The sequence below is a fragment of the Vulpes vulpes genome, chromosome 1 (assembly GCF_048418805.1).
Source record: "Vulpes vulpes isolate BD-2025 chromosome 1, VulVul3, whole genome shotgun sequence".
In the NCBI taxonomy this organism is placed as follows: Eukaryota; Metazoa; Chordata; class Mammalia; order Carnivora; family Canidae; genus Vulpes; species Vulpes vulpes.
In genome coordinates, this window is record NC_132780.1 from 115,019,618 (window position 1) to 115,038,628 (window position 19,011).

Genomic DNA, 19,011 nt, shown 5'->3' on the forward strand with positions numbered 1-19,011 from the left:
GTTTTCAGTGGTTTGAAAGAGCTCTGTAATTGAGAGAGAGTGGGGGTGGGCTGTGGACTAAATATGTGTATTTGGCTGGGGGTGTCAGGGAGGTGGTGAAGAAAGTGGGTTTGCATGAGGTCAGATGGGAAAGAAAGTAAACTGTCATGCTTCTAAAGCATACTGAGCAGCTGGAGCTGCTTCCTGTGTGAGCACATGTGCATGCACGCGTGTGTGCATGTGGGTCTGTCTTAGAGGTGAATGCACATGCCCAGAGAGCACAGGTGGGGGTGTCTGGCGCCCGAGATAACTACCTATTCTAAGGTCTCTTGTTGAAATACTAGGAATAAACCTGCAACAATGATCAGACTAATGAAAGTATTCCTCAAAGTAACCCTGAAGGGAATTATGAAAATTTAATAAGTTGCTGTCCTGTATCGAGCCTACTACTTTGTACCAGTCATTATTCTAGATGAATTACTAACCTAATTTCTTTTTTTTTTCTTCCACTATCCCCATGTGCAATAGATTTTGTTGTCCTACATCAAAGTGGTTCCTTCTAAGTTCAGGGGAAGGGTTTCTGGCTTGCAGGAAGGTCTAGGAGAGATCTTGTTCATGTCACTGTGCCGTCAGATGCCAACTGAAGAGCCCTAGCTCCTGATTTCCCATCTTGGTCCTGACTTCAGCAGTTTGGCCCCAAGGCTTAGCTTTTCATGAGAATGCTTCAGATTGCCTGTCAGCATGCATGAGCCTGTTAGGGGATGGTGTGTGTGTTGGTGTTTTGGGGTTTGGGGCTGATTTTGCCCAGCATTTGCTTGAGTCAACCCTAGATCCAGATAGACCTAGAAGCAGCAGCCTGTTCCTCATTCATTCTGGGTCACAGAACCCGAGACCAGCTTTAAGTCACGTGAAGGGTGACTTAAAGGTATGGGCCTGGTACCATTGGTTGTTTAATCATCAGGAGGAAGGGACACAGAAAATGATTGCAGGTGACAGCTTAATTGGAGTTAGTGGTGATTATTTCACCTAACAAAGTAAATCAAAGTCTTTTCAACCACAGAGCTTCCTAAATGGCCAGCTTCTAAGGAAAAGCTCCCTCCTTGACTAGATGACTATAGTTCTTTCTTCTGTCTGCCCTGACCTTCATCTTTGTGCCTCAGGTTGTTATTGGCTCACTCAACAGGTATTTGCTGAGTACCTAGAACTGTTTTAGATGCTGACAATGCCCTTGTGAATAGCCTCACCATTCCTGATTCCTGTAGCCTTTGATCTAGTAGCCAGGCAGGCCAAAAACAGTGTGATGGTACCTCCACAGGGGAAGTGCAGAACTCCCTAGGGGAACAAGAGCTGGGTTCCTAACCACTGCCTGACACACAGCAGATGCCAGGGACATGCGTTGAACAGAAGAGTTTCCTCAGGTGCCTACCTCTCACATTTTCTTCCCTAGCCCCTCCTTGGCAAGCCTACCCCCACCCACTTCATGCTGTTGGATGCTACAAAAGGAAAGACCTGCATCCTGCCCGCAGCCTCCACTGAATAAGAACCACATCCTGGTTGGAGATAGGAACAGGGATATCAGACACTCAAGCACCACCTTCCCCAATTCAAGGAAGCTCTGCTTTGCAGTGAGAACACCTTTGGGAGTTCATCAGAGCAAATTCCAAGAACCAAATAGACTTGGAAAAAATCTTGGAAGCAGGTCTTTATAGCTTAGGAAAGATTCATTGAATACCTACTATGTGTCCAGAAGAGAGCTTTGCAAACGAGTTCTGATACAGAGTGAAAAGTGACAGCGATAAAGCTGAGACTTAAGAGATCCTCATTGGCCTCTGTTAGCTCCAAGCCTCTTTCCTGCCTTTACTGATGTACTTTGATTCTAGGACTATGTTGCAGATGAACCTAGATAGAAAGGAGAGTTCTTTTAGGACTCGTGAAAGGGGCTGCATTGGAGGAATAGCCTTCTGTGCTGAGCAGGGCCTGAGAGTGTGTGTGTGTGCGCGTGCGTGCATGCTCAAGTGTGTGACACATATATCAATCTCCTAAGGCCTCTGGTTCCTTGCCTGTACTTAGTAAAATCTGTGGTTTATCTTTGCTCCTTCCCTGAAGCCGTGATGCATTTAAATTTTGGTATAATAGAAAGATGCTGTCAAAGCAGAAAGTTGACTCGGTTCCAAGCTCTTCAAGGATGGGAGGCTGCACCCTCTGCCAGTGTGTGGTACCTGGGGGCTACTCAGTGTGGGTTTGCTGAACTGACCCGAATACTGCCCCTTGTCCACCTCAGGGCCCTGTGCTTCGATCATGTACCTGGGGTTGCCAGCTATGCTACGTGCTCCTCTCCGCAGGAACACTAAGTGGGTTAGATTGCCCCTGTTTGTCTTCCTGTACTTCTGAGGCAAAGCCTGATCCCTTTCTGGATGATTTGGGGAAGAAGCTATTTCTGTGGTTCCGTGTACGTTGAGACTGAGCAGTGCTTGCTCTCTGGTGTACTTCCAGGCATTATACTTCCCATTCTTCTCAGGGCTCCATTGCTTTCAGTGGCTACTTCCCGATAGAATTGAGTCCCAGCCTTCCCCCTGAGACTGCTTAAAATAGGTAATAAGGTTTATGTTTACATACTCATCACTTAAACGGGATCATTTTTCCTTTGTCCTAGGAGATAGGACACTAAGCTGTTAAGATCTGCTTTAAGTGCTGTTCAGGTCCTAAGGCAGGTTTGTTTATATACCCTATCCCCGCTGTCTATCCAGACTCTAATTCCTCTTACACGGGCTCTTGTCAACCACGACCACCAGAAGGTTTGGGAGTGGATGCTCCTGTTTCCTTTCCAGTCACTATGTTACCATTTTACTTCATTGTTTACTTGTGTGGATATAGCCCTGACCATAGGCTGTAATTAGAAGCAGGTAGGTGGATAGAAGCAGGTGGCTTTGTTCCTTTACTGACAGGGTCAGAGGTGAGCTCCTTTCTGGGGCTGGGCTGGGAGTAGGGGTCAGAGGGATCAGGGGAATGTTTTCTTCTCTATAAACACATCTTCTTCATAACTTCTTGTCCCAAATGGCCTATTGTCTGATGGGGATCTCTTCCCTTTTCTCTCTGAACATGTAGAGACACTACGGAGAAATTAGGATCATTATCGTCATTATCATCATCAAGAGAGTGCAGAGAGAGGGCATAAACAGGGTGAGGGAGAGGTGGTGGGAGAAGTTATTAGCTTAAGTGATGTAAATATGGATTAGTGTTGGGTAGAGAGTAAGAGGCTAGAAACCAAGTCTTGGTGGAAACTTGGGAATACTATAGCACTCTCTGTGGATCTCTTATCCCACAGAGCTATTATGAAGTTCTGTAAAACACTGTTGAGAATGTAGGTATTACTGTTTTCTTTTTTCTTCAACAAAGACTGTTTCTCAATTCTGATGCATGTGTGTTATACAGCAAATCAGGCCTTCACTTAATTTTTTACAGCATGGAAGGAACAAGCAAAGAGATGGTATCACATGTGTCAGGAGTTCTTAAAATGCAACATCTTGAAGTCTTAAAGTACATGAATCTCAGAGTCCACTCAGTGGCAGTGCCACTGTATGAAATTAGACCTCCAGTCAATGGCTTCCATGACACCTGTCCCCCCAGTTATTGCCTGATTGCCGTGTGCCAGGCTGTTCTCACATCAACTGCATTAGCTCTCTTTAGCAGGTCAGCAAATGAGGTATTATCAATTTAATTTTCACAGAGAGTAGACTGAGACTCAGAGATTAATTTACCCAAAGCTGCCTACTTTACCAGGGGTAGAAGCAGCAGAGCTCATGTCTAAACCCCAAGGCTTATGATTTTTCAGTACTTGATCCTGCAGAGTTCCAACACTGTCACTTAGCAAAAAGGCAAGTCTATAATAAAACCTTGAGATGCCTCCTAAAATCCTTATGTGATAAAGCATAGAGAGGGTTTTGATAACCTCTCAGGGACAATAACACTTCCTGGTTTGTGAAAATTAAAAGTGATGGGGCACATGAACCCCAAAGCTCCGGGCTTGGCCAAGAGTGGGAACTTAGCATATGTAGCGGCCTTTCTTGCATCTCTTCCACTTCCCAGCCATCCTTCTCCCATGCCTCTTTCCTTCCACCCTGGCCTCACACTTAGGGTCATATTGATGCCATATAATACCTACTCTCGTATCTTCCTAGATTACCTTCCTTACAGTTCAGTGGCTGCAGGAAGCCCAAGTCTCAAGCTTAGTAGGGTGTTTGTTTTGGGAAGAGAGATAAGGAAAACAAAGAATGTCCTTGAATGAAGCTCCAAGCCGCAGGAGCATCTGCAGAGGCACTGACTTCTGTCAGACAGCTTGGCCCGCCCTCCCAGGGCTGCCTACAATGATCTAAGGGCCATCTGGTTTTGAAAAATAAAGGCCATGGCTGTAGTCCTTTGCCCCTAGAAAAACCCCTTGGTTCCGCCCCCAGTAACTGTGAGTCTTTCTCCGTGCATTCCTCCTATAGGTCCAGGGCTAGATGAACATTTCTGCTCAATCTCAAATTTCTAATCTGAACAAACCCTTCAGTTTGGCAAACATTGACTGATCCCCTGTGTTGCACCAAGGCTTTTCTAGATGCTAGGGTTACCAAGATAAAGTCAACACAGCCTTGCCTTCAGGAAGTTTACAGTCTAGGGTGGGAGGGTAGAGATCAGAGACCCATCACAGACACACACAGGATCAAATACACAAATTCTTGTGGAAATGTTACAGTAGATGTGCAAAAGCCCTGGGGAAACGGATGAGGAATAGTCACCTTGAGGTAAGCTCTGAAGGGTAATTATGAGAGTTCCTCTGGTGGAATGAAGGGAGAAAGGGGAGATGGTTCTGGCAGAAGTAAGGGTGAAAAATGCAGCTTGCCCAGATTTTAGAACTTGCAGGAGGAAGACCTGAGAAAGGTCACCTACAGCCCAATTATAAGGGACCTGGAAGGTTGTGTGAAGGAGTTTGGACCGTATTTAATCATACTCAGTTGGGGAGCTGTGGAAGGTGGGTCTGTTAGCTCATTTGCTTGTTTTTAACCAACCTCAAAAGGGAAAAAAAATCACCCCTACTTCCTTCACGTTTTCAAATCAGCTGCTTTTGTTTCCTGTTCCTTTCTAGGCCTCAGCTAACTGCTTACATGCTTTTTACAAAATGAGATCTATGTTTTTTTTTTTTAACTCCTTTTACATATTTTTCATGTTACTACTTGATCTTTATAATTATCATTTTTAATGGCTGCCTAACAATCCATCAATTATTATGCTATAATTTCTTTAAAGCAGTAGAGTGAAAAGAACCAAAAAATTTTGAGTTAGAAGCTGTTCAAATCCCAACTGTGATTTACCATCTGTGTAATCTTGGACAAAATATTTAATCACTCTGAGCTTTAATTTCTTCATTTATAAAATGTGTTGATCATATTATATGAGCACTCTGGTCAATCATTTTACCACTTGATGTGTGTGATGTGGTTAAGAGCTAGAACGGCCAACCCAAGGAAAGTGGGGACAGCTTCTCTGGTCTTGAACAAATACTTGCCTTTCGTTTCACTGCTCAGAGGACACTAATGATCTGCTTATACAAATACATGCTCAAATTCACCTACTCCTCTGGTCTTTCCTAAATATGATCAGTCATAGGGACTCAAAGCAGCCAGAGAAACACAGTGCAAGTGTATATAAATGAATGAAACATATATAATGCTCCTATAGTTTTACCACTGCCGACCAAGAACTTGAAACTCTTTACCCAACTGACAACTACAGTCAGGGTTCAGATGGGTGACAGTACTTTAGCAGAGGCATAATGCTGCTGGTAAAGGTACAGCAATATCCCTACTATAGTGATGCCAGGATCTGTTACAAGGCCTTTTTGTTACCCACATCAGCCAATGCTGAAGTCAGATAAAACTTCTCAAAGCAAGGCAGATACTGGTGCTTGGTGTGGTTTACTCACAGGACCACTGAGAGGCTTATATCAAATTAGATGTATTGGGCAGCCCCGGGGGCTTAGTGGTTTAGTGCTGCCATCAGCTCGGGGTGTGATCCTGGAGACCCGGGATTGAGTCCCACATCGGGCTCCCTGCATGGAGCCTGCTTTTCCCTCTGCCCCCCACCCTCTGTGTGTGTGTGTGTGTGTGTGTGTGTGTGTGTGTGTGTGTATCTCATGAATAAATAAATAAAATCTTTAAAAAAAAACAAATTATATGTATTATGAATTATGGCCTGGAGGAGATGTTTATTCAATAGGTGGTGGCTGCCCACTTATCTTTACTGATTGGTTGAGCTTGATGTTCTAGAAGGAAGGTAGGTGACAATGTGGAGGTGGATTGTATGGGGAGAGGAGTGGGTCAGGGAGCCACCTGAGGGCTCTAGACCCACGGTGGCCAGCAGTAGTGGCCACTAGTACGTGTGACTGTTGAGTGTCTGAAATGTGGTCGGTCTGAATTGGGATGTGTAGTAAATACAAAATACACACTAGATTGAGAAGATTTAGTATGAAACAAAATATAAAACACCTTGTTAATAATTTTTATATTAATTATAATTAAATTATGTTATTTTTGATATATTGTGTTGATCGATGTTAAAATTATTTTCACTTGATTTTAAGTTGTGGCCACTAGAAAACTGTAAGTGACATGGGGCTTGCATTGTGCTTCTCTGCCTTCTCTGAGTCCTTATGACTGATCATATTTAGGCAAGACCAGAGGAGTAGGTGAATTTGAGTACGTGTTTGTATAAATACATCATTAGCGAGTGTCCTCTGAGCATTGAAATGAAAGGCAAGTATTTGTTCAAGACCAGAGAAGCTGTCCTTACTTTCCTTGAGTTGGCTATTAACCACATTAGGCACATCAGTGGTAAGATGACTGACCAAAGTGCTCATTGCGGGGAAGCCTGGGAAGAGCTTGACTTCTCTGCTGAGCTCCCAGAGTGCTTCAGGACTGGCTGGCAGTGAAGCACCGGGCGTCCCCATTCACTCTCTTGTGGAGCACTTCTCTGAAACACCTGGAGAATGCTGGGGTCAAACAACTGGGAGAAAGACCTTATAGAAAAAATGAAGTTGGAGGGACAGGCTTCTTCTAAAGGGAGGATAAGTGCTCTGAGTCCTGTACAACCCTGCTCAGTTGTGTGTCTTCATCTCTGGTTTGGAGTCCTCAGAAAAGTATTATTCCCTTTAATGGGTCTCTAATGGATGTAAATGGATTTAATGCTGAGGCTGGCTTCTGGGTAGCATTTCAGATAACCAAATGCTATTTAGGTTTTCCAACTAGGAATTGAAATCCTACCTAGCTCTTAAAATACCCACTGTACATTTCCTGTAGTGTTGCTGGGTAATAGAGCCTTAAAATCAAGATAACAGAAGTAAAGAAAACTTCTAAGAACTTTTGTATACTTCCCTATAGTTGGTCTCCCATGGGTGGAGCTCAGAAAACCACAGATTTTGGATGCATATTAGTGGGAAAGAGCAAGGCAAGTGGAAGATATCAAGTTTGGAGGGCAAAAGTAAACCACACCAAGCACCAGTATCTGCCTTGCTTTGAGAAGTTTTATCTGACTTCGGCATTGGCTGATGTGAGTAACAAAAAGGCCTTGTAACAGATCCTGGCATCACTATGGCAGAGGCATTGCTGTATCTTTACCAGCAGCATTATGCTTCTGCTAAAGTAATGTCACCCATCTGAACCCTGACTGTAGTCCGTTGGGTAAAGAGTTTCAAGTTCTTGGTCGGTAGTGGTAAAACTATAGGAGCACATACAGGTTTCATTCTTTTAGCAACCATTTACTGGTCTTTTTCCACATGCCAGACACCTTGGGATTAACGTGTTAGGTGTAGGAGAGTACATGAAAGCTTTAATTGCTTTGGTTTGCTTTTATTTTCTATCTTGATTTTAAATTTGTGACTTTTACAGTCACAGAACAAATAGCTTTGTTTTATAACTTATGAAACTGATATGACAGTCATAGGGATTTATTCTTTGAGGACTTGTATTCTGGGTACCAATTTTATTTTTTCTGAGAACTTGGGAGGAATGTACTCTTTTCCCCTCCTACATTCTCTGCCCAACTTTTAGGCCTTGGGGAAGGCCTCTGGGATCCTCTGGGATCCCCAAGGTGTCTGGAAGCCCCAAGTCTCATTTCCAGCACATATACTTATGACAAGGCCTAATCTCTAGAAAGCCCACTCCGTCCATGCAGTGGGCCCCACATGCCCTAGTTTGGCTGTGGCAAACTACAACTGTCCCCTCTTCCTCAATGCCAGCCTGCCAGAGGAGGAAATAGGCCCCAATGTGGCAGGCTGGTGGGTCTTCTGCCCCTATAGAGATTTTTGAAGTGGTTTCATACCATTGCACCACCTGTGACTTTTCAAGGTAATTGTGAAGAGCTGGGAATTGGCCAAGGGCCTGACACCTGAGGGAATTAGGTGGCACTGGCTTTAAAATGACCTTGACTTGACTGGGATTGGGGGTTGTGTTGGGATACTAGGCTTAGAGAACTGATTAAAATACGAAATTTTCTGTTGTTCCAAGGCCTTGACAGGTCATATCTACTCCACCATGCTCTCTTCCACACGTGCACAGATTCAAGCCTGTGCACACCTGCACATGTACAGTATGTCCCTTTGCAGGTACTGTACCCTTCTCCCCAGCTGGCTTCCCTTGAAGCCCTCACTTCTCACCTCTCCCCACCACCTCCAGCCCCTACCCCAGCACTGTCCTTCCTAACCCCAGAGCCCAGCCTTCCTGCCAGCTCAGGCATCTCCAGGTTAGAGCTCTCTGGGGACCCTTTCCTTTTGAAAGGAAGAAAGAAAGAAAAAGGGAGGAAAACCAGAAAGAAAGAGGAAAGCAGAAGAATGAAACTGGACCGAAGGGGCAGTGGTGCCTTGAGCCATTTCACTGCATTACAATGAATATGGACTCTATTAAGCTCCGTTCTGCCTGTTAGTGTTTCCCAGGGCAACACAGCCCCCATATGGCAAGCATGCAGCAGATTAGGGTGGGCCCCTGGGCCTCATTGAAGGCGGGGGGGGCTTGACTGGCAGTTGAACCCCCTCCTGTCTCCCCCTACCCCTCACACTTGACACTGCCTGTGTTTATCTAAAGCAGGGGAGGGGGGTGCATTTGGAAGGTTTTTGTCCGGCTCTGAGAGAAGGGAGAGGAGGCTGGAGGCAGAGGGTGGATATGGGGAAGCTGAGAGAGGAAGGTGGATGGAGGTGGGGTGGAAAGTGGATCTGTGAGGAGGGAAAGCCTCATAAATATTCAAGAGGAGTGGTGAATGGAGAGAGAGAAATAAAGCAGATGGAATTCGTGTTAAAGAACAGCACAATCACCCTGTTTTGAGCCCTCCAAAAACAAAAAAAAAAAAAGAAAAGGGAATGGCTTTCTAGGAGCTGCGTTTATCCAATTAGCAGGGTTGTCAAATTGAATTTATATGGAATAGGGTGGGGGAATTGAGAAGGGAGTGTATAAGAAAGAAAGTGATTTTCCTTTTCCCTTAAGGTTTGTCCCCCCCCCCCCCACACACACACACACTGCCCTTCATGGCTAGATTTTTAAATTTCCTTAAAGAGAAATTTAAGGAAGGGATTTATGTGACAAATGTGACTCCTCAGTAACTTTTTCCTCAAGTGGTGGAGGTGAGAGAGGATTAGATTTGTTCAATGGGCAAATCAAGGGACCACATCTTCCCTTTACTCAGAAAGCAGAGGTGGCTTCTCTCTATGGGGGATTCTTCCCCAGAGCCTACATGCTGTGTCTAGATGCCTTTCCCCATCCATGGATGGTAAAGGAGTTCACCTACCTGGGTGGAAATAGGCTCTGTCCATGTTGGTTAGCAACTTGTTATAAATTTTGGGTTCAGTGAATAAGAAGCCCAGGTTGGGCAAATGCCACTTTGATTATATATTCCCTTTTCAAAAACCATCAGTGGTTCCGCTGTCTGTGGTGGTCATTTCAGACTCTTTTCCCTAGTCTTCCACAGCATGACCCAGTCTCAGTTTCTTACCTTGCCACTTTTCATTCTTCTAGAAGTCTTCAAAATGGGGCACAAGCTCTACAGGGAAAATATAAGAAATGCCACTGGAATACTAGAAGAAAATATTAGAGATGGCTCTTAAGGTTAATTTCTGTCTTAAAAAGGGATAGGAAAAAATTCAGCTTTCCTGGTATTTAATATTAGGGTTGACAGTGGTACCTTCGGTCTGTATATGACAAAGCGATGTGTCCCAACAATGGCAAGAGATCTCTTCCGCGTGACCGCAGGGAACTCACTTGCTTATTCATTCCCCAGTTTTCCTGTTCTCTGTTAAGTGGATTTACAGATTATATAATTTACTTTTAAAAATTAATGCTCACAAAAGGACGAGTGGCTTAAAGAGATTGCTGTAAAGAAATGGGAGCTGAAGAAGAGTATGCAGTATCCAAGCACATGCTAACAGGAAGAAAACAGCAGAGCTGACTCTCTTCAAGTCACATAAGAAAATATAAAAACAACGCTCATGGAATCCCATCTGATGAGAAGTAAACAAAATAATCAACATTCCAGCAGACCGTTTGAAAGAGGTTACATCCATATCCTTACTGGTGCACCTAACCCTAACCAGTCTTTCTGTCTTAAGGTATTAGCTTTAATTATATTCTAAAACAGTCATGATTATCATGTCATCAAAACATGGTTTCACTTTTACCTACTCTTTTTAAATTTTAGTTCGGCAGCCCATGCATTTAATTTAGGAATTGCCGTGAATGTGTTGGGGATATTGGCTCAGGAAATTTTAGTCATAAGAAAGCAAGATCAAAACAGGATCATACGGGAAGAGAGGAAAAAATTAAGACAAAACCGGAGAGGGAGGAGACAAACCATAAGGACTCTTAATCATAGGAAACAAACTGAGGGTCGCTGGAGGGGAGGGGGCAGGGGATTGGGTAACTGGAGTGATGTGATGAGCACTGGGAATCATGGAAGACTGATGAATCCCTGAGCTCTACCTCTCTAGCCAATAATACATTATATGTTAATTGAATTTAAATGAATTTTTTAAAAAGGGGGGGGCGGAAATGAGAAGTTTGCAGACCACCGTTCAAGATAAACCTCTAACAGCCAAGCTGCTTGATGCGCCACCCTCCCCACCAGCCCTGCCCTCACCTACTTATGGACGCATATCCCAAGAGGCCATCCAAACCCTTTATCCAGAAAGCCCTTCCTGCAGACCCCATATTGAAAACGCGCCCCTCCCTCTGCTCTCACTTGCCACTTCCCACTTGCGACTGAATCACTGATCTGATCCGCTAAGGTCTTAAAGTCAAGAATGCTGAAGTCCTTACAGGAGAGGAATCGCCCACGTTTCAGTGGTTTTGGGCAACAACGGTTTATTTCTTCCCCTGCCCTGGATCGCCTTGACTTCCACCTCGTCCCTGCGCCTGCGGAAACACGGGACACGCGCCCCAGGACTGGGGACAGGAGAAGCGGGAGCCGCGCTCTGGTTCCCAGCTCTTAGCATAGGGAGCCTGGAGCTGACACGTGACAGGGCTGCCTGCGCTTGATTGGCCAGCGCTAGTCACATGACGCCGCCAGCTGCGGAGGATGTTGGGAAGTGAGCTCGTGGGCGTTTGCCGAGCGCTCGATGACTGAACATTCCTAGGGGTGGGATGCATTTTTTTTTTTTTAAGATTTAATTTATTTATTCATGAGAGACCCACACAGGGAGAGAGGCAGAGACCCAGGCAGAGGGAGAAGCAAGCTCCAGGGAGGCACTTGATCCGGGGTACCCCAGGATCGCGCTAAACCACTGAGCCCCCCGGGCTGCCCGAACGCATCCTATGATACGGGGCCTTGCATCGGGCCTTCGACGGTAGGTCACAGGAATATTTTTTCTACCTGGTAATAGTGAAATCACAACATACAACATCTGGTTAAGGCATAAGCCACAGCATGGCTCATAGTTAACTTCGAAGTTTTGTTACTCTCTCCTATTTGACATCAGGGTGGTCTGGGTAGATGTTCCACGTATTGGTGTAGAACTGCGTTGCCCGGTGTGGATACATTAACAATCTAGTTCCTCGGTGGCATTAGCCACACTTCAAGTATCTGGTAGCCACCGGTGGCCAGTGACTGGCGCTGATGGTACAAATGTATTTTCACCATTGCAGAAGGTTCTACTGAAGGGGATCGTGTGTAGAGCAGTAAGATTATCCTAGATTTGAACGTAAATGGTAAAAGAATGAAGAAAACCAAAGAGAAAGGTACTCTATTTTTAAATATATATATATGTATATATATATATATATATATTTGAGAGAAAGTGCACGTGCATGAGTGCGAGCAAGGATGGCACAGAGAGAGGGAGACCAGCAGACTCCCCGCCGAGCGCAGAGCTTGACACAGGGCGCAGCCTCAGGACCCTGAGATCTTGAGCAGAAACCAGGAGGCAGACAATTCGCTGCACCACCTGGCAACCTCAGAGAAAGTTACATTATTTTTGTGCCTCAGAAAATAGATTAAAAAATATTCCAAACTTAATCCTAACAGTAGTTCTAAGCACTTGGTGAATATGACTTCAGAAATGGTTTGCTGGGAGGCAGTATTGGAAAGTAGAGAAAGGCCGGGATGAGGAGTCAGAAGACCTGACTTGGAGCCCTAATCTCTCTTAATTAGCCAGGAGACCTTCTGCAGATCACTTAGTCTCTCTGCTCCTTGCTTTCCTCATTTATAACATTCGATACCCATAGGTGTTATCCTAAGCTATTATTTTATTTTCTCTGAGGTCCCTCCTAATTTAAAATCTTTCTTTTTAATTAGGTCTGTGGGTAAAAGTACAACTTCTTAAGTAAAAATGACCTTTCTTAAACTCTTCTCCTAAGTCCATTTAAACTCATATATTCAGCCCTTTGAGAACTAAATTCACTTGTGTCCCAGAGATTTCCCACGATGCCACTCTTCTGAGCAGGAGTGCTACCCTGTTTCTTGAGGCCAGGGGGCTGCCAGCACTCGCCCCTACCCCTTCCCAAAGCCACTTGGCATCACCTCCTATGAGCAAAACCTCTCTGCCTTCAAAGACCTTTGGGGAAAGCGAATCTTACTCTACAGAATTGAAAACTTGCAAAAAAATAATAATAACTTGGGGTCAGAAATATTTCTTTTATAATATTTCAAGCAATGGAACTAAAAGCTTTGTCAGATCTTTTTTTTTTTTTTTTTTTAATCACTGAAAGAATGCTAGAATGGTTTCTCAGAAATAAGTCTCTGTATGGTACCTGCTAGATCCCATGTTCTTCTATTTCATCCATCTTGGTTATTGGCCATAGGATATCCAAAGGGTGTGTTTTGTGTTTAAGACCATGAAGGCTTCCCTTTCTTTCCAAGACAGCTGCAGTGCCCTGGCTGACCAGGGAGGAGATGTGGCCTCCTGTGCTCCAGCCAGTCCTCTTGGGAGAAGGTGGAGCTGCCTGCCTCCTGCTGCTTATGGATTCTCAGTTGTTTGTAATTTTCTCACAAAATAAATACTCCGAGGCTATAATTTCTCACTGGTATCAACCCCAGAAGTGTATTCTGTTGTTGTTTTTGGAAAGTCTCAAAAATGTCTGCTTGGTAGAGATTATTTCAGTGGGAGCATGTATGTCAGCAGTTAAATTTCTCAGATGCATTTTCTTTTCTTTTTCTTATCCAAATAACCCTTAAAAATAGCAAGTACCTAGGCCTCAATGAGGAATTCATGTCAGGAATTTATTCTCCACTCTGTTTTTTATTTTTTTTCTTCATTTCTCCTCTTTTTCTGAGAAAATGCATAGAAAATAAGGATCTAGACATACTTTGCATTGCCAAGAAAAATAACAGACTTTACTGTTGCCTTCACCCAACTTTGAAATTGTACCTCATTCGTTTCACAGTGGGACAAAGTTCCACTGTTTGTAGGAATTCCAGTTAAGCCTTAGTCGTCTATTTTACCATTATAACAGAATTCTCAGAAATGTGTGTCTTTGGAATTCTCTTTCTAGACAAAGCTCACTAGGTAACTTGGCCCAGGAAGCAACTCTAACTTCCCAGCTGCTAAATAAGATGCATCGTAGCTACAGTGATGTCCCTTCCTCTCTGTATTTGTCCTAGTCCTGCATTTTGTGAATGAGACTTCATGTGACCTGCTTTGGGGTCATTAAATGGTATCTGCTTACAACTCTGTTGTGGGGGTGAAGGAGTTAACTCCTTTCTCCCCCTTTAGATACCTGCTTCTTCTCACTCCCTTTCCCTTCCCAGATACATTCTTTGCTCCTGTTTGCTTATAAAAGCGAGTTGGTGGCTGGCAGCAAAAGTGGGGTCTGTTTCCATTTTGAATCCTATAAATTACCAAGGGTGCAGAAGTAACAGTAATTGTTTGGCTGGTCCTCGTTAAGCAGGAGGGGGTCTGGGCTGAATTTCCTCAGTAAAACCTTTGTGGACTTTACAACCAAAACACCTCTGCAGCCACCCTGTGCTCAGATAAGAAACAGCCCTGTCCTCTCTGTCTGCTTGTCTTTTTGCCCTTTATTACTTTTATTACTTTATGTTCATTTCTTGCCTTCGTGCTTCCTACTTCCCTTCCCTTTCCTTTCCTTTCTTGGGGCAGGGACAAAACAGGTGTCAGCAATTTTCTTAGAGTTGGGGAAACTGAAGCTTGTTGTGGTCACATTCCCTAGAATCTTTCAAATTGGTAACTCGTGCAGTGTTCTAGATAAATACGTTACTTCTTTGGGGGAAAGTAGGGAATTAAAACAAGTATCTGGAAAATTGAGAGGACACCAAAACTTGCTTTTGGAATTAGTTTATAAATCTGTTAATGAAATTTTCCTCTAGAACTCACTGTTAAAAGGCCTCACTGTTCTTTTTTTTTTTTTTTTTTTTCTTAAGATTTTATTTACTTATTTATGAGAGATACAGAGAGAGAGGCAGAGACACAGGCAGAGAGAGAAGCAAGCTCCATGCGGGGAGCCTGACCTGGGACTCGATCCCGGGACTCCAGGATCACACTCTGAGCTGAAGGCAAACGCCCAACCTCTGAGCCACCTTTGGGATGCCTCACTATTCTACATCACCCTGATTCTAATTCTGTTAAGCTCCCACCAGGTGCAGAGCACTTATAGAAAAAAAAAATGTGAAGAGGCTTCTATTATGGTTAAAAGTACAGAGATTTGAAAAGATCTTGGAATCTCTGTGACCTTAGGATTCACTAGTAACATTGCCTAAACAAGGGGTTCAGCATGCATTACACACATGACGGTGATGTCTACAATAGCCTGGTACTAGTGACATGGCATGCCATGTGGCCATGGACATCTGGCCTCCTGCAAGCCAGTGATAAAGATGAGGTCATCCTTCCCAGCAATGTGTGAGATGCTCACTGCCTGGACCCTGGCCTGGCCTTGGCTGCAGGTCCCAGGCCCTCTAACAGGCCCTGGTTGCTGCCAGTACATGGGGCAAGGCTCTGGCTCTCATACCACAGTAAAATCCCCTGCTAGCTCAAGGGAACTACTTAAAAGAAGCCTCTTTTAGATGAGAAATGACATGAGAGTATTCTTTGGCTTTCCAGCCACTGTTCAGGTTGACATCTTGAATGTTGCCAGCATGTGCAGTAGAGGCAGGGGGTGAAGGGACAGAGCCAGGCCCTATGACAGGCAGCCTCACTCACCACCAGGGCCATTTCTCTCTTTCTCACAACAGAGTGGTGTGGGGGATTGTAGTACCTCTTGGAGTGACTCCAGTGGCTTATGGGACGTTGGCTTGGACCCTTGGTGACACCATGCTGCATGGGATGATGACGACTCAGAGAGAAAAAAGGCGTGAGGTCATCCTCGCTTGCCTCCTCTTGGCTACAGCAGGCTGCTTTGCTGACTTGAGTGAGTGCTTTCTTTCCCTTTCTCAGCCTGCCCCTCTTATAAAACACTTTGCTGCCCATGTCAAATGGAAGCATTACACATTCAGTAGTAACCCTTTAAAAAGGCCTGCCTTTTCCTGGATTTCAAAGAATAATTCATTCCCATTGGCCTTCAGGGATACATCCAATAATATAAGATAAGAAATCATCTTGGCAGCCTCATAGTGGTTGTATTTTAGTATTTCAAATATATACCAGAGGAGGAGGAATAGTAATGACTGCCTTTAATTGAGCACTTACTATATGAGATTATGGCTGGCAGTTGACATGCATTGTTTGTAAGCTTCACAGCAGCCCTCGGAGGCAAGTATCATTAGCCCCATTTTATAGGTAAGAGACAAAAAGGCTCAAGTGACATGGCTCAGAAGCAGTGGAACTGGGGTTTGGGCCCAGTCCTGTCCAACTCCAGTGCTCGAGCTCTTGCCTTTACACCTTGCTGCCACTCCAGTCTGCCTTCTGAGAACAAGTACACGCTGGGGAATGGACCCAAGGACAGTAGTGTTCTTCAGAAAAAGATCGACCCCTCTGGATTGCTCAGCTCTGGAAGGCCGTGTGGGTGCTCATGTACTGCTCTCATGGGGGTTGTTTGTTCATTGCTATGTCGCTGTTCTTCCTCCAGACCAGATCCCTCAGGTCACTGTCCAGCCTTCTTCCACCGTCCAGAAGCTCGGAGGAACTGTGATCCTGGGCTGTGTCGTGGAACCCCCATGGATGAACACCACCTGGCGCCTGAATGGGAGAGAGCTGAATGGCTCAGATGATGCCCTGGGCATCCTCATCACCCGCGGCACCCTCGTCATCACTGCCCTCAATAACCACACCGTGGGACGGTACCAGTGTGTGGCCCGGATGCCTGCAGGGGCTGTGGCCAGTGTGCCAGCCACTGTGACACTAGCCAGTGAGTGCTGCTCCTTTGCTCTTCTGCTACAGTGCACTCTCTCTTCGACTCTCCCATTCTTTCTCTTCCCCAGACCATTCCTACCCCATGTCAGTAGTCCTAACATAAAAGGGGGCCCTCAAATTTGAAATTCCAAACCAGAGAGTGGTAGCTGCCTAGCGGTCCCCAATGGTGGAGGACCATTGTGCCCCTAGAAGCTGCTCTCTAAGTAGGGACCATGTCTGGAGTGAGTATCTAGAAGGAGGGGGACGCGACATGTTTAAACTGTTTCTGTGGGCGCCAGAGCTGGGCCATGCCATGCCTTTCTACTTTTCCCTTAACTTTAGGTGTGATTGTGCCAGCTGCTTACTATCTCCCCTGCACTCCATCCTCATGGCAGTTATGGTCAGAGCATTTGCAAGGCCATGTGCAGTCCAAACAGAGCTGCCCATCCCATGCTTGGCCTCCTGTCTGTCTGAGGGGCAAGCATTATCCAAAGGCCTGGGGTATAAATAATAGAACACAATGAAAAGAAAACTGTGTGACAAAGAGTAAAGAGAACAGAAAAGAGGACAAGATTGGGGTACAATTTGGTCCAAGGAGGATGTTCAGAGAAGACTTTATAATACCCTTAATACGTAATTACCACTTGCATATATTATGTGCAAAACACACATTGCCTCGTTTTCTACCCATTGTACATCTGGGAGACAAGACCTACTGACGAAATAAACTTCTGAAGGCTGCAGGGCAGCTCCAGTATCTGTTCTTATATACGAGTCTACGGCCAGGAACTATATTAAGAATGATGTCTTCTTCCTTGGAGCCTTGTTCCCTCCTGACCTAGCAGGGCCCCTAACCCCTGACAGCCTTGCTTCAGACTTTCATGTCACCATCATCATCACTCCCCTGAGTGATGTGTGTTAGGGGTCATGCCTAACAGCAAACTTCTGAAATACTCCTTAAAGGTTGACTGGGGTCCCTGGGGTGTGTGAGGCATGAGTCCAGGAGGAAAGTGGTGGGAGATGAGGAAGTAGAAAAGAGGGGGGATCCCCCGTCTCCCCCCATGGTTCCCAGGTCCTTGGAGGAACTTCACTCTGTGAGAGAACAGAGCAGACGCTGCTGGCAGTGTTCTGGTTTTCTTGGAAAACAGTCAAGCAGCCCTGCCCTTTTCTCAGAAGGGAGAAGGCGGGGTGGGTCCTCAGCTGTCCCCCCAGGGGGCCAGGCTGAGCCTCCTCATGCAATAGGAGCCATTTTCCTTGGTGGCAGGAGCACATGCTCAGTGAGGGAGGCAGGCCTTCGGCCACAGCCTGGCCCTCCCCTCTACCTGTGCTTGCAGGATGCCAGGAGGGTACTGGCACTTAAGTGGGGAAGGTAGAGGGTAGGGAGGGATCATCTCATCGTACAAGAAGGGCTGAGGTCAGAGCTGCACTCCTGCCATCATAGTCCTCTTTTCTATTTTTAAATTGTAACGAAAAATCATAGAAAGTACAGAATTTATAGAAAATACCATTTCTCCTCAGCCCACCATTATCCCATGACCATCATTTACCATTTTGGTGTATACCCTTCCACTCTTCATCCATACCTGTACTTCCTTTTTTCTTTTTTTTTTTTCTTTTTTTTTTGACTGAAGCGTGTAGTTGACATACAGTATTAGTTTCGGGTGTACAAGATAGCGATCTGACATTTGTCTCCATTGTGAAATGGTCACCACGGTATGTCTGCTTACCCTCTGTCGCCACACACAGTCGCTATCACTGATTGAATTCCCTGTGCTGTACATTATATCCCCATGACTTACTTTATGACCGGAAGCTTGTCCCTCTTGATCTCCTTCATCCATTTTCCACCCCTCCCCCCTCCCCTCCGGCAGTCAGCACTCTATTCTCTGTATCAGTGAGTCTGGGCTTGGTTTTGTTTTGTTTTTTTATTATTTAATTTAATTTTTATTTTTTAAAGATTTTATTCATGAGAGACGGGGGGGGGGGGGGGGGGGGGGCAGAGACACAGGCAGAGGGAGAAGCAGGCTCCATGCAGGGAGCCTAATATGGGACTCTATCCCAGGCCACGCCCTGGGTCAAAGGCAGGCACCAAACCGCTGAGCCACCCAGGTGTCCCTGGTTTTGTTTTTTTGATTCTACCTATAAGTGAAATCATAGGTATCTGTCTTTCTCTGACTTATTTCACTGAACATAAGGCATGCCCATATTTCACACTTTCGTAGTGATCTACTGAATAT

The 19,011-nt window shown here is 45.1% G+C and overlaps 1 protein-coding gene across 15 annotated transcripts in view; it reads left to right on the forward strand.

The window, feature by feature from the left end:
• The window catches only part of BOC (BOC cell adhesion associated, oncogene regulated), a 128,631-nt gene that overhangs the window by 70,845 nt on the left and 38,775 nt on the right, over nt 1–19,011 (forward strand). For all 15 annotated transcript variants that reach the window (XM_072723218.1, XM_072723249.1, XM_072723231.1 and 12 more), the window contains 2 exons: nt 15,679–15,854; nt 16,512–16,790. In XM_072723218.1, coding sequence (XP_072579319.1) covers nt 15,758–15,854; nt 16,512–16,790 — 376 coding nt within the window. In that variant the 5' untranslated portion in view covers nt 15,679–15,757. The remainder of the gene's footprint in view (nt 1–15,678; nt 15,855–16,511; nt 16,791–19,011) is intronic.